The following is a 20,817-nucleotide window of genomic DNA, read 5'->3' as shown; positions in this document are numbered from 1 at the left end:
GTAGCTTAGAAGCACTAAACAAATAGCAAAAACTAGCTCCGAAAGCAACCTCAATGCCAAGAGACTGCTCAAAACCGTTTACACTACAAGAAAACGCCTCCAAGAAGCTCTAGACAAATCCAGCATAGGTCGCACTACAAGAAAACACTTCCAAGCATCTCCAGAATAGGTCGTAGCTAAGCAAAGAAACTTTTACAAATGGTAGCTAGTCCTAGACAAGTTGTCTAAAGCAATTGCTCACACTTTCACCCAAAAGGAAAGCTTGCAAACTTGCTAGAATCGCACAACGTAAGATTCAAACTCTGTTGTTATACCACTAAATCCTTTGTGTGGAAGCTATGGAATAGAAGATGAAGCAAGGAAGCCAACAATGATCTTTGTGGATTATTACAACAACACAAGTGTAAGAAGTACAGCTGGAGTGATGGACGTCACTTTGAGGGCTAACCCTAAAAGCCTAGCCCCATCAACCCATGGGAAAAAATTAAGAGTTGACTAATAGTGCACACTAGTACACTAACTAGTCTACAAGGCTATACTAGGGGCTAAACCTATCAACAACAGAGTCTCCATGATTAACTTAGAATAGATGCCATAGCAAGCATCCATAATTGGTGAGTAGTTCAATTACAAGTTTACGTCTCCTTGCCCCTTTAGAATTTCCAAAGCTAGTAGGTTGCCTAAAAATACGCATTAGTAAGAGACAAGCTAGCTAGCTAACTATGACCACAATTGAGCCGTCCAACTGTAGGTTCAATACATAGATTGGCTCTTGACCCAAGATGGGCTCCATATTTAGGTAGGACCTTTTTTGCTCTCCAATTGGAAATATCTTCAAATTGGCTCATAAAGGGCCCCAAAAACTTCCAGGATGTACAAGACGACTACCCAACCATAGATAGAAGAAACATTCATGCGCAAATCCACAATCAATGAACATTCACCAAGAAACACTCTTGCACAAATTCACAATCAATGAACATTCACCAAATAATGAATTGTTTGTCTCAAAGGTCAACAATTGAAGATAGACCAATACAAATGGAATATAGTGAAAGATTGCAAATGCAAATTCATAAACTTGAGCAAAAAGTGTAAAAAGATTATCCAATTCTTTTTTTTTAATTTAAAGAATGAGATATTCACTGAAATTTTTTATAAAAGCTACAAGCAACAAGAATAAGCATCACAAAGGCTAGACAAGAAGGCAATTGGATAAAACTATTCCACCCCTTTTGATCAAGAACACAAGAATGCAAAATAACAAAGACTAGATACTAAGACAACAACAATTGTTTGCGAGATTGACAATGGAAAAGGTAGTGCACTAGTAAGTCGAAGGTTCAGGGGATTTCTAGTACCTTAGATACTAAAAATGAACAAAGTCATTGGTCATGTAGACACATTGAATGGAATTGATGTGGCTTAGATAAAGAATGCTACACCCCTAGTTTAAAGGTCTTGACAAAGCACTCGAAGCAATGCATGACACAAACATACACACAATTTTGGAAAGTGAGATTAAAGACAGATATTGATCTTCGATAAATCATTGAAGCATTCATGCTTCCAATCATTTATATGGATAACCATATATATCACCATTTTCTAGAGGGAGTCAAGCTTGCTTGTTGCCAAAGGGAATTCTGTGAGCAAAGAATTCGGTCAAGCTTCCACAGCCTCCTATAAATTTATAGCCAATGAATATCAGACCTGGCTACATAACAGCCGGAAATCATTTAATTTTACTTCAATGAGCATGTTTCATGTAAGGATACACTCCATTCTGGAAGCATATGCAGAAAAGGAAAATTTTCAGCTTCAAACAGATGCCATGGTTTCACGGAAAGACACTTGTTGTTCATATAAAGATCGGAAGATGCTATATTTTGCATCATGATATCTTTTGACACGTCCATCCTTGGACGGCTCCACCACCTGATAGAACAGAGAACTAACATCTATCAATGTCAAATAAAAGAGACCAGCTTACAAATGGGGCTAGTAAAAAGCAGCATTATGTATACCTTCCTGTCTCCGTCCATTATCATAACAACAAAAGAGCTATATGGGTTTTACATAAAGAAATCAGACAGCAGCAAAACATGACCACCTGTGAATATGGACTTAAAGCATCACTTGAGGGAATGATAGATGGACTAGAATTGTACAGTTATTTAATAATTTGTGTCATAAAGGTACTCATGAACAATGCAGTCTTGGTCAACATCCAGACATAAAGATGTAAGTTCTATTGTCATATGAACCATGTCAAGGCATAATACATGCATGATGCATGTAAGAAAACAGTGCAATGAATGAGACTCATACATGCTAAACATAAAGCACATACACAGTAAACATATTGTGAGGAAAATGACAATAACATATAGCAATGTCTACACAATGAGGAAAACTGAACTCAAGGGTATCATGCTACAGAATGACTAAAATTTAAGTCAGAAATCACCAAGATAATGTCACGTGAGAAACCACCAAAGAAAGTTATGCTAATTCATACAACTTCACTAGTTTTCATGTGTACCCATGGAGGAAATCCAAAGTCAAAGGAAACTGCTTTCAGGTTTGTGAAGATGGGGCCCTTTATTACGGAGAAAATGGGCAGCCACTAAGAACTTAAAAAATACCAGAAGAAATGTGATAATAGCATAGCAGGTGCTAGGCAATCCATACAAAATGGAAATTCTGGCAAAGGCCACCCTAAACGCCAGCTGAAGGTATTAAAACACAAAGATCAAGGCAAACTCACACTACCACACACAATCCCAATGAGCATATGTGACCACAAAATTGTGTAGGAAAGAAAGGAAGAAAGAAAGAACGTTTATTAAAGTCCTCGGAAGACCGATGGGTCTATGAGACTGAGAAACCTGATACAAACAAGCTGAAAGGTGGAGCAACTAAGTGAGCATCAACACCCATACTACATGCTAGATGCTACATAGTCATAAGAACATCAATACAAAGTCATAACATAATGTCAATATGACCCTTCATATCACCTCTGTCACATATATCACAAATTCCGGCCCAATATCATGGAGGACCTAGCGACCGGTGGGACAAAGGTAGAATAAAATCAGCGATAGGGTGCTGCCGACTATCCATGGGCGCTGCTCAGTGTGATCTCTTGGCAGAGGCTTTGCATTAGACCAGGGCTATGGTGACCCCTGTCGGTTGCGCCCCAGCCCTGAACATGGAGGGGATGTCTCCAAGTGTAATCGGCGTGTCGGTCCTCTATAGGATATATCGTGTCACTAGCTCCAAGTTCCGTCTGTGTCAAAGGCCCACGGGGTGATAACCTATGCGGTCCGGCTGGAAAAACTCTGCGATCATGAGAAGAGTCTTCCAGTGCATCCCGTTCCTGTCTCTGTGATCTGAATAAGCGCTCTCAATGTCTAACTGCCTCATGAATGAAGGCAGCCAAACATCTCTGGTCTAGGAAGTCGAGGAAGCGGGAGAGTCGACGGAAGCTGTCTCTAAAGAGACACTAAAAGCAGCCTCAAATCTTGTAGTATACTAGACATCTGAAGATGAAATGCTCCTCTGAATCTCCTGTAGCTCACACAAAGTGAATATGCGCCTCTCCCTCCCTCAGCTCGTCCACTCTCAATGCGAAGTTGATGTGAAGAAACCCAGAGCTGCCCGATAGAGATCCTCAGTGAATGGGGGAGGTGAATACGAGTATATCCAAGAGGATCAATAAAACCTTCATCACAGATACGTAGGCAATGATCTTAAGCTTCACTGAGAGTTCACTTGGTCCCGGAGATGTGTGTAGCTATAGAAGGTCCTCGCGTATGACCTGGTTAACCTCGTGATACCTAAGTGGGAGAGACGGCACATCAATGACCTACAAAAAGGAGGGAAGTCTATCCATGTGGAGCCTCAATATCTCAAACCTGCCTATATGTGCGTACAAGCATCACTGGTCACCCTCACCTACTAGGGCCATAGAGGAGGACAATACTAGCCATGTCAATTTGTGACGTCCTGAAGTGCAATCACCGTACCCCTTGACACATATAGATGCGTGATGGACCTGGACGCTACATCAAGCTGTAGTGTGGGTGATCTAGACTCGACTTGAATAATTTGATGGGGAACCGACAGCTTACTACGAATCATCCATGACAACATGTTAACCTGGAGACGCTCCACTCGAGCCCACTCTACATCTGAGAGATAAGGCCCCCAGGCTGCCATACGTCCCAACTGGTCAAGCCAAGGAGTTGAATAAGAGGGCCTTGGTCCGAGAGTCCTGAAAGTGCAAGTGGACGCACTGCCTCTCCATCCTGGCTAAAGAAGCATATTCTCTACTGATGAGATGGGCCTACATAGCCGGTCTCATCGTAGATAAGGGGGAAAAAAGAGAACCTCCAGGTCTGTGTAAGATGAGACAATCTCAACTAATAATCCATCAAAGGTGAATTGTTCTCTATGCATGGCTGCTCGGGCGGTATTGAAGATAATAACCTTCAAATTATGTCACTCACAAAAGGACTAGTGTGCAACTAAATGTCTCTGAAGGCCCACTGCAAAGGAGGATAAAAGCACCACATCATCTGCATACAACAAGATCTGAATCCCAACAAGAGAGCATTCAGCCCCCTCCCAAAGTCTGCATAAAGGTATCAAACTCATCTATGTAGAGGCCAAACAAGGTGGGTGAAAGAGGACACCCTTGTTTGATCCCAATAATCTCCTCTATCCATCCAGCCCCTATCCGAACTCTACCTGAGACTTTCTCATAAAGTGCCATGACAGCCCAAACGATCTCCTGGTCATAACCCAGATCCTGCAATTGTCTAAGGAGGCGGGGCCTCGGTACCGTATCCACAAAGCAGTAATAAACTACTCTCCTTCTGTGCCATGATCTCCTCAATGATACACCTAAGCGTGAGTATGTGATCCATGGTCCCATGGTCACGTCGCAACCCGTCTTGCCCCTCAGCTTTGAGCCCTTGCATCTCTGTGAAGTGGTTGTTCAAGTATCAATGCATAGATCTTGGAAATGACATGCCCAATCATGATGGTCCTGTAGTTCTCCGAGTTCATGGGATCCCCTGCCTTGAGAATTGGTGAAATGGTGTTAAGGGTCCAGGTGCGTGGAAAGCCAAGGCAAACAGCTTCACTAAAGAGCTTCGCTAGGATCGGGACTAGGATATTAATCCCATACACAATGAATTCAATGCATAAACCCTCATGATCTTTTGCTCGGTCATTATGAAGCTTCATCACGGCGTCCTTAATACCACCCTTAGTGAAACTAACAAAAAGTCACTAGATTGTGATGCCCTCCCACAATGTACAGGTAGAATCAGATGCACATAAATGTCAACCATAAGAACATAGCAACTGAGCTGCTCACACAATGAATCCACGATACAAAGTAAACCCTAACTAATGGTTGTACAAGAGAAGCGACCCTATGTCTTCACACAAAAGCTAGGGCTTCAGTCCCTTGCTATGTGGCACTGACAGTGTGTCCAATTTTAGAATGCATTAAAACACATGCAGCGGTGAATACTCTCACCTATTTGGCTGCCCTAGAATGTCGAGGGGTGAGTGACACATGGCAAAGCCACCTTAGATTGACCATATAATGGTGCCATGTGAAACCCATCTGCTTCATCCATGGTGGATATGTGTAATGGTATGCCACCTCATGTGGCCCTCTAAAAATCTATAGCCACTACCAATGACATGGAGCCATAGGTGGTCTAGCCTAGACCCTAAGGTCTAACCTGCCATCTAGGAACTATTAAAAATCCTAGCCACCAAATCATATTGGGTGAATTAATGTACTAAAAACATAGTTTATCACTCAACGATTCCAACAAAACTGCATTACAACCAAGGAGCCAAAGATGGCCTTCCTTTAGGAGAAGAAGGTTCATTGATTTCTTGCTAAAGGAATTACACATCCCACATTCTGAATACACATATCCATGACTCGAACAAAACTGCACCCCAAGAACAAACACCATGAACTATTTAAACATTTCCAACAAGCTCAACAGAGCCACTGTCAAACACGGCAAAGAGGAGCAGGAACCATAGAAATGATGAAGTCTACCAGCCACCACTGCAAAATGCTGCACATGCCAAACCCAAAACCTGGCTCTCAACACAATGCCCACAGCACCAATCATCATAGACTTGCACAAATAAAGAAAGAAGCAGCAAACACAACTTTCCTTCAAGCTTCTGAGAAAAGCATAGCTGCTGCCAGCATCTTCAAACATGCTCAAAGAGTGACAAGGGACAAAAAGCCAGTACCCGTTTGCATTCAACTCTGATAGGAATGAACTACAAAACAGCTATCAACAACCTTGTGTAAAACGAGTTCACAAATTTCCAATAGAGCTTAGCAAATTACACACTTCAATTCAGGAAGACAGAAAGAAAGAAAATTTATTAAAAGCCTTTTTGAGAGGCTGGAATACACTGTCTGTGGAGATCGTGTGCACCAGGTCCAGGGGAGATAGTTGATCGTTAGTTGCATGTGAGCTAGAAGCTTGTTCGGAGAGTGCAAGCTTGTAAGTGACGAACGAGTCACTGACTGTTGCTTTGGCTGGAGTTCTTGATACGGGCCAGGATCATCATGCTAAGGAGGGCATGTGATTAGAGGTTAGGCTGCCGTATTTGAAGAGAGCTATGGATGCTGAGGCTTGATCACAGAGAAGGTGATACTGTGGCGTCGCTACTATGCAGGTGTGAAGGAGAAGAGAGATGCAGGTGCTTTGTGAGCAAGTACAGGAGCTGTGAGGCAGTTACCTTTGCATGGAGGACCTTGGGCGACAAGGAAGGTGATGTTGTGGTGCTATCTTGATCATATGCCAAGCTACGAGCTGCCTACTCTTGTTGGGAGCCTAAGAGACGGGCTGTTTGCTTTTGCTGGAGTCTTGGGGTGCTTGGCTGTGAATCTCGACTGCAAATTTGGAGTAGACAGATTCTGAATGCTCCGTGATGATAAGAGAGGCCGTGTTGCTGGTTTTCTCCACATGGAGGAGATGTTGTGGTGCAGTTATGACTATGTGAAGAGTTATGAGCTGTTGTCCTTGATGGAAGCTTAGGAGTTTTGGCTGTGGGTTCATAGTATTCTGAGGCTGACTGTTCTCTGATTTTTGGGGGGAAGTTCAGTTCTAAGTTTATCTGCTTCGGGCTGTGTAGTCTTTTGGCTCTCTTTGAGTCTGTGTGATCCATGTTCAGTCAGTTTTTTTTGTGGGGGTTTGTCTCGGTGCCTAGTACAAAGACACATACTCTAGAATCTGGTTCATAAGCTCATCATCTACGAGCCCACATTGTAGCTGATCCCTATGAAGTCTCAGCTATCTGACGTGGTGAAGTACATAATTCCTGGTTGTCTTTCCTTTTTGTCCTTATCAACGTCCACCCACTTGAAGTCTCTGTGATGGCTGACTGCATGGTGGCTATCTGTGCCTCCATTGCCTCAACTCTTGGTCCACTACGTGGGACTGTCACCGCGGCCATCACCTCCTTATTGGAGTTATAATATCTCTAGCTCAAGCTATGGATGAGACGGTCTTGCTCTGCCTCTCGTGTGTGAAGGAAGTGTCTCTCTAAAAGAACATGGTCCCAAGAGTCCGATGGGATCATGTGACCATAGAGCGTGTATGGGTGTGGAGTGAATGGAGACTGTATGACGGGGGGTGGGAGGGGAGAGTGATGAGGGAAAATATGGAGCATGGCCGTTGCAAGACCGGATGAGGACGGGGACGGTGGTGGCTGGGTGAAAGGTACGGGTGAGAGATAAGAAGAAAACTGTGATGGGGCATAGTGAGTCGGACTAAGGGGAGCTCCCCACCTTTAGTTAAGGCGCCATCCTTTGTAAGAAAGATCGAGAGTGTGAGAGATTGAGAGTTTATTCTCGAGTGATCTTCACTTCCATCGAGAGGAATTTCCATTCATTTTAGTTCTTCTCTTTTGAGTGTTTGGGAGAGCTCTTTGTGTGAGAGAGAGAGAAATCCATCCTATTCTCCTTCCTGTTTTCGAGAGATGTAGAGAGGTTTTCTATTCGGAAAGAGAGAGGTTTTCTATTCTATATGACCTCTCTATAGCACCTCACTCAAAGCCACCAGCAACGACTGTCTGTAGGAGCTCTAGCTACAGCCACCATCAACGCCTTTAATGAAACTCATTCGATCCCCAACGATGCCCAGAAGCTCCATATACTCCTTTTGCCTTAGGAGAGCTCCAAACGGCTCACAAGCGGCTCTCAGCGGCTCATAGATTGCAGGCGAGTCTTGCATCAACAACCTTGGCTGCATGTAGCTTCAAGGCGACCCCAACGGAGCGGCTTGCCAGATGACCATCAACGACCAAAGCTGCATCTCCCTCAACTGCAAACTAGACCTTGCAACTCAGCCACAACACAACCACAACTCGGTTGGAATCGAATCACGCGGGCTTCCAAGCAGCGCATCCTACCGTCCACAACAGCACTCCAGCTCTTTTGAAAGCCTCCATCTACAAGCCTCAAAACGAGCGACGCTCACGGCAAACTCTACATATCCATACGCCTTGCAACAACCCCACCGATGGATTCTCCAATGAACGGTTGCTCCAGTTCATCGCAATGCCTATCCCTGCTCCCGGCTCACAAGAAGCACGCCCTTCTCAAGCCTACACTCCACCAGCCTCTGCATGACGGCGACGCCATCTCCTACGATCTCCTCGTTTCTTCACCGCGGTGCGATGTAGCAGAGAAGCTCTCTTCTTGCATAAGGTTCCTACAATTTTGACACGTGGCAGATCACAAGTAACCTTAGTTGAGTTGAGTTAACTCACTGGCCAAGTAACTGTGGTCAAAATAACTATGGTAAAGGTTCACCATGGTTAGGGTCAAACTAACTGTGGTTAAGTTAAACCATGGTTAAAGGCTTAAGGTTAGGTTAATACCACATCATCATGCCACCTAAGCACACAGTAACCCTTGCTAAGCACAGTATGGAATTTTGCATGTGAATCCCTGTGCCACATTAACAAAGGCCTTCTCTTCTTCACAGGAACTTCGACAAGGCATAACTTATAATCCAGAAAGAATTCGCACACGCTCCAAAAATGAAAAATAACCGATTTTTCGAGCTCTACGTGCCTGTCAACTCATATTTTCTGTATGCAATTAGACACTGTCAGATTTGAAAGTATCTTCAACTGGTAAGACCTTTGCAATGGCAATACGCACCCCAACTATTGAGAAGTTCACTGGAGAAGGATTCCACACCTAGTCTACACAAATGAGGTATCTCCTGATGCATCAAAAGCTTTGGTTGTAAAAGAAGACATACCCACTGCACAAAATGATGCTTGGAAGGAAAAAGATGAAGCAGCACTATCACTCATTGGTTTGCACCTGGGCCCAAACATAATTCATCATATAGACTCCAAGGATCATGCCAAGGATGCATGGGATGAGTTGAACACAGTGTTTGGTGCAAAAGCCAAAAACCAAGAAATCCATCTTAAGATTGAATTCTATGGTATGCACATGGGCTTCAATGAATCCATGGCACAATTTGTCAACAAAATCAAAAGCATTATGGCCCAACTAGAAGACATAAATACGAAAGTAGGGAGAAAAGATGCACTTGCAATTCTCCTTAAAAGCATGTCTGCAGAGTACAATGCACTGACAACCACTTTGAAGAATTTGCCCGATCCAAAGTTTGAGGAATGTGTATCCTCTGTTCTTGAAAAAGAAAGAGAGTTAAAGGCATCGACGTCGACATCTACATCAACACACCAACAGCTATAATGAAGAACAAGCACTATTCAGTAAAACATCAACGAAGTGCTAGCATTGCAGAAGGATGGGTCACTATCAAAGTGACTGCAGACTAAAGAACAAACCAAAGTGTCACCATTGCAAGAAGCTGGGACACAAGGAAGAAGACTGCAGATTGAAGAACCAGCAAGTAAACTACATGGAGTCATCATCAAGCCATGAGCAGAATGATAGGAACAACATGTATTGAGAAGCAGCATCCTTGCCACCTTCAGCTCATATGTTTGTAAATCAAACCTGACCACCTGAGAGTAGCCATGTAAGCACCCAGGGGAGGATTTGATCTTGTAACTCACATCTGACCACCTTGCAGTAGCCAAAGGATCATGGCACCAAGGAGAGGTGTTGAGAGTTGTGGTGCCATGAGTACATAATTAGAGGCTAAGGTATGGTATAGGAAAGAATCAAAGTAGCCAGCCTAGGATATGGACTACATGGTGTGGAGATGTGAATTGAGGATATCCACAAGGAGGAATGTGGATCAGAGGATCCCACATGATTTGACTATTCTAAAGACTCTCTCTATATAAGAAGCCTATCATGTATTGTTGATCATATAGATTGCAATAGATTGAGTGTTTGCTACCCTATGTCTCTCTCTCGTGGTGCTTTGATCCTCCTTGATCCCTCACTTTCACACCCTATGAAAAGAAAATTAGTCAAGCTACTTATCAACAAATTAAGCACTTCTTACATGTTAGAGACAACTCACAAAGGCCAACTACTACGAGGACAAGAAATTATAACCTTTTACAAATCATACCCATGAACAGAGTTTGAATGCCACTTTTCAACAATTTTACAACCCTGGAACATTATTGGATGAGAGGGTTATATCCTCTAAATGTAGAATGAATCCATGCCATGTTTACAATCTTAGTAGCCACATAATTTTGGTATTCAACTGTGTAACATGTGACTCAAACGCTTAGTATAACTACTATTTTCATGTTTATGATAAGGTCACATATGCAGAGTTATCTTTTCATGCAAATATGAAATCTTGGAAAGGACTTAGAGACAAAGAAACATCACATCTTCTTTGACAAGAGGAACTTAGACGTACTTGCAAGTTTGCATTTTCACATCAAAAGGGTCTTGTCGCATGCACTTGGATTGATAAAAAGCCAATGTTTTTTGCCTCCAATGTTTTTGGAATAGACCCATCAGTCTCCCAAAGACTTTAATAAACTCTCTTTCTTTCTTTTCTTTCTTCTTCTCATTCCAACGGATAACCCCAACCACTATAGCTTTAATCAGCTTGTTGCCCTACTCCTACAAGAGGAGCAAAGTCGTCAAACTGGGCTGCTTCTACTCATGTAGATCAAGCCTTTGCTACCAACCATAGGGTCTAAGGGAATGGGGGGAACAAGTACAGCAAGCCCGAGACCTCATCTGGTACCCCATCCTCTTCTTCTCATTCCAATGGGAAGAAGCAGCATGTAATTACTACAAGAAACCTGACCATGACATAATTGAATGTCAGAAGCGCATCGTTTCGGAAAAGAGAAACCAACAGAAGAATCATACAGCTCCACATCCCTTAGTTGCTCCAGAGCATTCTCCGAAGGCATCCCACATTGCTCATGATGATTGGGCACTTGCGGCGACTTGTGATTCTCCTCCAATTGAGCATGAGGCATCCTGCCTTCTTTTTAGTCCTTGATTCTCTACATAATCATAGGTTGCTATAGCCCTTATTGGATGAACATGTGCAACCATGATCCATGGTTTCTTTACTTGTATATACTTTAGCCATTCCATGGTTATCACATGCAGGGGGGGTTGTTGGCCTTGCAAGAGCCCCGACGTTCATATTTCCTTAATTCCAAAGGGATCTATTTTGTGGCTGATGGCATTCATGATGATGGCACTCTGCTTTCCTTTCCTTTGGCTGCTGGCAAGTATGGTTTACAAATGCACTATCGCCCTGTATGGCAAGCTATTACTCGTATGCTTCTGCCTTTTCAGCCCATACGGCCTCTAGAGCTTCAGGAGAGGCTTCAGGATTGGACTCTTCTTTCATCCCATTCCTCCATTCATCCTTTGAAGCTCTCCAATATTACAATGTCCTCTCTATAGAAAGTTCTCTTGCCCCCACCATGGGCTGTAACTAGGGCAAATCAAATTTGGCATTTGGATTGTCTACCAAATTGGTGGTGGAAAAGATTGAAGAACATTTGGCATTCCAAGGTCCCTCTTCGATAAAAGGTCTTTTCATGGTGCATTCTATTGGGAATTCTCCCATCTGGAGAGCTTCTAGCATGCCGACATATTGCTCCCACTATTTGTCGTCGTTGTTTGGCTTAAAGGCAATCTCTGTCTTTTTTTTGGCACTGCCCCGACAACCGTGACTTCTTGGGTCTTCTTCGGCAACAATTGCAATTGTGATTTCCTCATGCTACCTTCGGCAAGTCTTTCTGGCTTTTTGGGATTCATCCTCGCCCCGACTGGAGTTTGAGTTGTTCTTTTCATGGGTCACTACTGGGCACTTTAAACTCTCTGGAAAGATAGAAACCACTGAGTCTTTGGTGATCCTACCTTTTCTATTCTACTTTTCTTTTTTTCAGACAATCTTTGTAGAAATCTCTCTTTGATTGTCCCCAAACTCGTTACATAGATTACAATGTATACTTGTCATATACTAAAATTTTCAGCTGATGCCATCCCAAAAAAAGTGTGTGTGTATATATGTATGTATATGTATATGTATATGTATGTATGTATGTATGTAGATCTTTTAGTGTTGAGTCTTTTCTAGGATCTAACCCTAGACACCCAAGACTACAATCACAAACACAATAATAAACAACAGGCAACTCATCTCCCACCCACCAGCGAGCATGTGGGCTGGAGATCAGATTCCCACAAGCCCATACCTATAGCTCTCGTGTCCCATATCACAAGAACCCATTGATAGAACAAAACCTGTATCAAGTTTTTGAGCACTGTATATAGCTGTGGGTAGGCACATAGTTGTACACATCTAGGGTAGGTGTGGGCTTTTGGCATTTGTGGACTTTTCTTTCACAAGCATGATGGACCAATGTTTTTGAGACAATAAAGTATGTTTTACAGGGACTTCATGGGAAATCATGAAATCCAATGTGGTTGTACCAGACTTCCAGAGCAAGGATGTCCAGTGTGTGGTCAAGTGAAATGTTTTTGGGGTCATGAAATCAAGTCATGAAGGGTTTTTTGATTTTATTTTCCTGAATCAATGTGCACTTGCATGTTACAAGAATTTGATATGTTCTGGTGTCCATGTCAAGGGGCTTTTCATGTGTGTGTACGAGTCTTAATGTGCATGCTAATGTGTGTGGGAATTGTGTGACCAAAGGTCCAAAATGTGCATTTAATATGCCTTGGGGGATATTTGCATTTTTTAAATGGAAGAGTGGTAAATTCTACGTAATGACGTGGCTGGAAAATCTGGAAGGGAATGTATGCATGCAAGGTGGCTACGTGATCAAGGCGTGGGGATGCTTTGGCTGACGAGTGGGCTGATACGTGGGATGGCAGCTACTGGAGAGTGCTGGAAAACGTTGCTGAGCGAGAGAGATTGCGTGGGGGGGGAGAGCAGAAAAGGAAGAGAGAGGAAAGGATCTGCTGGTCGATGAAAATAAGTTGAAAGTCTCTTGAAGTTTCATAGATTGCAAGATTGCATCCACTCCCATGGAATAGAGTTTGAAACTTACTAAAGATTCAAAAAAGCCTACAATGAATGACAGGTACTATAATAGGCAGCTCATTGGATCTCTTATACATCTGAATATTACACGACCATCTATTTGTTATGCAGTAAGTTCACTTGCATAGTTTGGAGCAAATCCAAAACAGTCTCACTGGAATGCAACCAAAAGAGTCTTAAGATACATCAGAGGTACAAGACAATTTGGAATAGAATACAAAAGAAGTTATCCAAGTTTGCATGGATACTATGATAGTGACTATGCCAGAGATCATGAGTCAAGCCATATAGTCTCCTTGCAACCCTCTGTGGCTGCAACATACTCAGCCTCTATGATAGACAAAGCAACGCACTTCTGTGCGTGAGACATCCACGACACTGCACCACCTGCAAAGGTGAACACATAACCAGAAGTGGATCTCCTACTATCCACATGCCCCGCATAGTCTGAATCTGTGTACCCAAGTACACGCATGTCTCCTTTACCAAAGCAGATGCACATCTCCTTGGTACCCTTCATGTACCTCATGATGCACTTAACTGCGTCCCAATGCCTCTTTCCTAGATTAGCCATATACCGACTAACAACTCCCACTGCAAATGCAATGTCTGGTCTAGTAGCTATCATAGCATACATAAGACTCCCAACCGCTGATGCATAAGGAACCTTGGCCATCATGGCTCTCTCCTCATCTGATTGGGGACTATCTATATGACTCAGTTTCACATATGGAGGCAATGGAGTACTCACTGCCTTTCGCCCCCCCATATTGAAACGCTGCAATACTTTTGTAACATACTCCTTCTGTGAAAGCCAAAGGAGTTTCTTACTCTGAGCAAGCTTGATGCGCATACAAAGAATATGATGTTTCATGGGCTTCAAACTGTTATACAAAAGCAGTGCGTCAAGGTATAGAGGGTTGTGACGATCTGAGAGGGCGATTGGGCTGTGTACGGCGGGGTGTGATGATCTGGGAAAAAAAAAAGCACAGGGCTGATGAACAATTAGCTGAGTGGAGAGCTAACGGGTTGATCAACATGAAGTACGAGTTGCTTATTTTCTTGGGCTGTGGGTTTGTTACCTTTAATCACGCACAAGTGTGCAGGCTGCGTGGGGGAGCTTAGCTAGAACAGAAGACAGATTGGGAGTTGTCACTGCTGGAAGCACTCATGATGTGGCTGCTTACAATTCTGAGTATGACGTACAGCTTGTGTGCAGATGCAATAGTGACTTAACGGAAATCATGATAGGGACTTTGATCGTTGAGGTCTCATGAATCTATAGTGGAGGGGATACCTCGATGGATTAGCATTCTTGGGGGTGGAGGGGATACCTCGATGGATTAGCATTCTTGGGGGTTCTCTGTGCATGAGGATTCCGTACGAGAAGCATAAGTACGAGCTGTTTTACTTATACAAGCTGCTAGAAGGAGGTGTTGTAGATACATCATGTGTGGTTGATCTGTCGTACAAAGAACGACTGTGTGTATGAACAACTCTTGATTGACATGGAGCTACAACAAGTCAAAGCCTTCTTTCCCCTCTTTCAAAGAGTCTGTGTGTTCCTATGTGTGTGTTCTAGTCAGATTGTGTGGGAGATTGACTTGTTATTTGTGTGCTCTGGATATCTACTCTGGAACCTGGTTCATAAGCTCATCATCTACCAGCCCACATTGCAGCTGATCCCTATGAAGTCTCAACTATCTGACGTGGTGAAGTACATAATTCCTGGTTGTCTTTCCTTTTTTTTCCTTATCATCTATTTGGCGATCCTGCTGGGGACAGGAGGAGTTTTGAATTGAGATTGGGTACTCAAGACAAAACGGCCCAGAAGATTGGCTGGGGAATGTTGCTTGAATTTCTGTGTACTTAGGGATTGAAACTATGAAGACAAAGCCTCGCATGAGAGTGATTCATTGTGAGTTATGTGGGGAGTGTGGACACATGAGAGATAGATGCCTTGATGTTGAACTTCGGGTGATACGCCTCCGTGCTAAGGTTCAAAAGGCTTTGGCTCTTAGGAAGAAGAATGCCAGTCAGATGCAGGATAAGTTTTCTTCAGTAGAGTGATTATTTTTGACAGATAGCTTCGTGATCTCTTTTGATGATATCCACCTGCATTTACATGTCGGTAAGCAATGGAACTTGAGGGATGTTATCCTGATTTCTCTCTTTTCCACAGATGCTTGGCTGCGTTCATTCATGAGGCAATTAGGCATCGCAAGCGCTTGCTCTGATCTTAGAGACAGAAGGAGCATACCCTGGTAGACTCTTCTTAGAGCATGATCACGTAGTTCTTCCAGCCGGACCACATAGACTCCCTCCCTGTTGGGATATCTCAAGGTGTATGCCTCAGGCACACCCCTCAGGCACACCTTGGTTTCTATGTGTGAGTGCTAGAGGCACAGTTAGGTGCCCATAAGCACAGTTAGGTGGTGGAAAGCCACGTAGGATGATTGAGAGAATCTAGGAGCAGATTGAGGAGATGATTGTGGAGCTCTGAAGTCATCAGTGATGTCAGTGAGCATGTAAGAGGTGCCTACATAAGGACCTCACTCTTCTTCATTCTATATGCAAGTATTCTGAATTTGTGTCCACTCTACTCTTTCCTTTCAGTTTACCAACATGGTATCAGAGCCATTTGATCCCCCTTGATCCCATTTCTGCCACATCATCATCTTCTTCTCCACCTTCTTCACCATCTCTTCCTCTTCTTCCCAAAACGTGCTTAAGCCTGTTCTCCTCCGTTTCTCTGCCATTCTCCACGCCCTTCCTGCTGGAGATACACCTCAAAGGGGCGAACCCCTGGCTGCAAGGAATTGAAGAATCACTGCCTCTGTTCGTCGCCATTTCACGCAGATCGTCGACCCTTCTTCCTGCGTTTTCTCTCAGAATGCTCCATGCTTCTCTAATTCCTTTCAGAGGGAGCTTGTCCATACCTAGAGCTATCCTGTGCTGAAATATGAGCAGCAATGGCTATAGAGAAACGATAGAGAAACCATAGGGTTTGCAGTGGAGCGATCAGAAAATAGACAGTACTCAGATACAACTGAAGAACGGAACTCAGAAAACATAGTGCCTGTCGGTAATATGAAAAACTGAATACAAGAACCTCAAGCCGTCATGTCTGAAGGACCGTGGCTGAGGTGAATCAGAAAGATGATTCCATGTAGAGAGACAGTAGAAAAGATAGCAGCAGAGGGAGCGTAACGCAGCCCTCCATGTAGCTCAATGATGACGAGGATGATGGAAGCTGGAGCTGCCCTAGGAAATGGCTGAAACCAGCATGCTCTGAGGAAGGAACCTTCAGGCTATCTGGAATAGCAATATGATGAAGAAAAGGAGCTGATCTGGGGCAGAAGGAGCTGATCTGTAGCAGAGGAGCAGAAGGGGACAGATCTGGAGTAGGATGGGACAGATCTGGAGCAGAAGGAGCTAATCTGGAGAAGAGGAGCAGAAGGAGACAGATCTGGAGTAGGATGGGACAGATCTGGAGCAGAAGGAGCTGAGCTGAAGTAGAGGAGCAGAAGGAGACAAATCTGGAGTAGAAGGAGCTGATCTGGAGCAGAGGAGCAGCAGTTGTCCCGATCTGGAGGAGAGGATGGAGCAGCCAGGAGGCAGGAAGGAGAGGCAGAAGAGGAGGCAGCAGAGGAGGCAGAAGTGGAGGCAACAGTGAAGGCAGATCTGAAGAGGAGAGGTAGATGGAGCAGGTGGTCGGTGGGCCTGCCAGCTGGTCGGCCAGACCAGCTGGACTTTCTGGCCATTTGTTTGGCTGAGAGAGCTGGCCTTTTGGCTGGCCTGTGAGCTATTTAATCGCCCCGTAAATTGGGGATTGCTCAATTGCTGAATACCCCCTCTCAATTGCCAATTTTGAGGGGCAAACATTGTGTGCTTGGAGCTTCGTGTAGGGATGTCGATGGTGGTGCTGGCTATCCCTGTGAAATGCCCAATAGAAGATCACAAGAGGAGTGCCCTTGCAAGGGAATTGTTCACTTCCTCAAGTGTCGTAGTTACACGTATGATACCAGATAGAAATAAGAACACTGTGAAGCTTGAGAGAATAAGCCACCCCCTCTCACCGCCGAAAAGGTGGAGGAAAGTGCAAAGGGAATGAACAAATTTGTCGTAGCAGTACTGATAATCCAAAGAGGTCGGAGCTGAACAGTGAGCCAGTGTGTGTCCGATCTTGGACCTCGGGAGAGAGGAGTCTATCCCCGCCTTCATGCAGGTAGAAGATTCGAAACAACAGACATCTAGACATATGTGAACAGAAAGGGTCCCACCTAGGGAGAACTTGTAGATCCTGGAAGTCGATGCTGATGGAGGTAGAGGTGAAGTGTCATGACCCCCTCTTTCGAAGGAATGTGGAGTGTCAAGCCAGAAACCTAGAAAAGGAGGGAGGGATGGTAGTAGAAGATGGAGGTAAGAAAGGGAGGGAGGGATGGCAGTAGAAGATGGAGTTCTGAAAGGGAGGGAGGGATGGGAGTAGAAGATGGAGTTCTCTCCCTTAGTGCGCAGCGGAATGAAGAGGAAACTGATATGTTCATAGGAGTGATGCTCCCTGTACCTATGGCCTCCATGAAGAAGCAGGATCTTTAGATCACCTGAGATCTGGGGTCTTTAGATCACCATGGCTCTGATACCATATAGAGAAATGATAGAGAAACCATAGGGTTTGCAGTGGAGCGATCAGAAAATAGACAGTACTCAGATACAACTGAAGAACGGAACTCAGAAAACATAGTGCCTGTCGGTAATATGAAAAACTGAATACAAGAACCTCAAGCCGTCATGTCTGAAGGACCGTGGCTGAGGTGAATCAGAAAGATGATTCCATGTAGAGAGACAGTAGAAAAGATAGCAGCAGAGGGAGCGTAACGCAGCCCTCTATGTAGCTCAATGATGACGAGGATGATGGAAGCTGGAGCTGCCCTAGGAAATGGCTGAAACCAGCATGCTCTGAGGAAGGAACCTTCAGGCTATCTGGAATAGCAATATGATGAAGAAAAGGAGCTGATCTGGGGCAGAAGGAGCTGATCTGTAGCAGAGGAGCAGAAGGGGACAGATCTGGAGTAGGATGGGACAGATCTGGAGCAGAAGGAGCTGATCTGGAGAAGAGGAGCAGAAGGAGACAGATCTGGAGTAGGATGGGACAGATCTGGAGCAGAAGGAGATGAGCTGAAGTAGAGGAGCAGAAGGAGACAGATCTGGAGTAGAAGGAGCTGATCTGGAGCAGAGGAGCAGCAGTTGTCCCGATCTGGAGGAGAGGATGGAGCAGCCAGGAGGCAGGAAGGAGAGGCAGAAGAGGAGGCAGCAGAGGAGGCAGAAGTGGAGGCAGCAGTGAAGGCAGATCTGAAGAGGAGAGGTAGATGGAGCAGGCGGGCCTGCAGCAAAAGATGGAGGAGATGAGGAGCAGCTGCAGGTCCTGTCCTGTCACTGGAAGTGTGAGGGCAGAGGCCTTTTATAGGCCAGACCTAGCTGGTTGGCCAGCTGGTCGGTGGGCCTGCCAGCTGGTCGGCCAGCTGGTCGGTTGGGCCTGCCATCTGGTCGGCCAGACCAGCTGGACTTTCTGGCCATTTGTTTGGCTGAGAGAGCTGGCCCTTTGTCTGGCCTGTGAGCTATTTAATTGCCCCGTAAATTGGGGATTGCTCAATTGCTGAATAATGGCTGCATATTCAAGCTGAAAACAGAGAAAAACCAGTCGAAAATGGAGAAGCAAGCTATGGCGCCCTGACGGGATTTTGCGCCCCTTCTCCTCAGTGGACCTTGTGTGGTATATAAGCTCTCTTTTGCCTCAGAAACCCCCTTTTCCTTTGCTCTGAGGAGTGAGATACAAGCCCTCCAAGTTCAGTCTTTTGATTTTGACAGTTTTGACAAGTTTTTGAAAGTGATGCTACATAAGATGCTACTCTAGCATTTCTGAGTTTTTGAAGTTTTCAATAACATCAGTACAACTGTGGCTTCAGCTTTGCTTTGAGTTGCTATACCTGGTTTTGATTGGAAAGCTTTCATTTTAGCCACCTCTATGAAGCATGTAAGAAAAAGCATCATTGATTGAATTTTGGTCACTAGTCTTTGCTACATTAAATGCTTATATTTGGAAGCCTTTCAGTTGTTATTTTAGCCTTGTAAGAGAGAAGATACTGCCCAATACCTGGGTTAGACCCTCTCATGGCTACCATATTGAATATAGATAAGTTCAATGGAAAGGACTTCCACACATGGTAGATGAAGGTGAAATTTGCATTGATGAGGGAAAACCTCTGGGGACTTGTCAAACCGACTTCAACTTCTTCTTCTACAGCCTCCAATGCTGGAGAATCCTCAGCTCCGACACTCCCTGCAAGGGATCCCACTAGAGAGGAGAAAGCATATGGTATCATTGCTCTTGCTTTAGGAGATGATTATATTCATCACATCTCTGACTTAGAGTCTCCTTCAGACTTAGAGTCTCCTTCAGAAGCTTGGCAGAAGCTTGAAATGATTTTTGGTGCTAGCTCTCACATCTCAAAATTATCACTTAAAATCTCTTTCTTTGAATTAAAGATGGTTAGTGGCACTCCTTTGGCAGCCCATGTTAATTACATGCGGAGTCTTATGACTCAACTTGCTTCTATCAACTCTCCTATCACTACAGATGATGTTATGGCAGTGTTGCTTAAGAGTATGCCTGAAGATTATGATCATATTGTTACCACTTTGAAAAATCTTCCTAATCCTAATCTTGAAGGTATTATCTCTGCTCTCCAAGAAGAAGAAAGGCACATGGAGCTCAGGAAAGGCAATGACACAGCTTATGCTATAAAAATCCAGAAGGGCAAGTTTTCACCTTGCAATCATTGTGGGAAGACAAATCACCTTTCAAAGGACTCCTTCAAAATCAATCCATGCAAACACTGTGGCAAAAACAATCATCATGAGAAGTTTTGCAGAGCCAAAGCAAAGACAGAAAATGCCAATCTACTTTCAGTTGATGTGCCTCCACAAGATGAGGCATCCTTTGAAGATTATGCATTTTAAATCATCTCTATGTATGCTCCAGATCTCTCCTTTAATGTTGAGTCAAGGTACTCAGCCTGGATAGTCCTCTAAAATGAATGAAATAAACTATTGTGTTTTGTGTGTTTTGTGAACACCTCTGGTCACCTTATGATGTAGGCCATGTGTATGTGTTTTGCTCCATGGTACCTCCTGCAGACATTGTGTGCATGTACATGCAGGGGAGATAACCACTGGAAGGTCTTTTGTATCCCTTTTGTTTACCTTACACCCATGGGAACCCTTGCTAGCTTAA

At 44.1% G+C, this 20,817-nt stretch overlaps 1 protein-coding gene across 4 annotated transcripts in view; it reads right to left on the bottom strand.

Moving 5' to 3' along the window:
- Positions 1–1,500: 1,500 nt before the first annotated feature.
- Positions 1,501–20,817, bottom strand: part of LOC147906175 (FGGY family of carbohydrate kinase) — a 103,400-nt gene continuing 84,083 nt past the window's right edge. Inside the window, exon 14 of one of the 4 annotated variants that reach the window (XM_087383462.1) lies at positions 1,501–1,938. In XM_087383462.1, the coding sequence (XP_087239588.1) occupies positions 1,822–1,938 (117 nt within the window). In that variant the 3' untranslated portion in view covers positions 1,501–1,821. The remainder of the gene's footprint in view (positions 1,939–20,817) is intronic. The other 3 variants (XM_087383470.1, XM_087383465.1, XM_087383472.1) reach the window with 3 other exon arrangements.

This window comes from Dipteris shenzhenensis, chromosome 1 (genome assembly GCF_047967505.1).
Source record: "Dipteris shenzhenensis isolate YYH24624 ecotype China chromosome 1, Dip_SZ_1.0, whole genome shotgun sequence".
Lineage (NCBI taxonomy): Eukaryota > Viridiplantae > Streptophyta > Polypodiopsida > Gleicheniales > Dipteridaceae > Dipteris > Dipteris shenzhenensis.
Note: the sequence above shows the minus strand (reverse complement) of the source record. Positions and strands in the feature narration are given on the sequence as shown.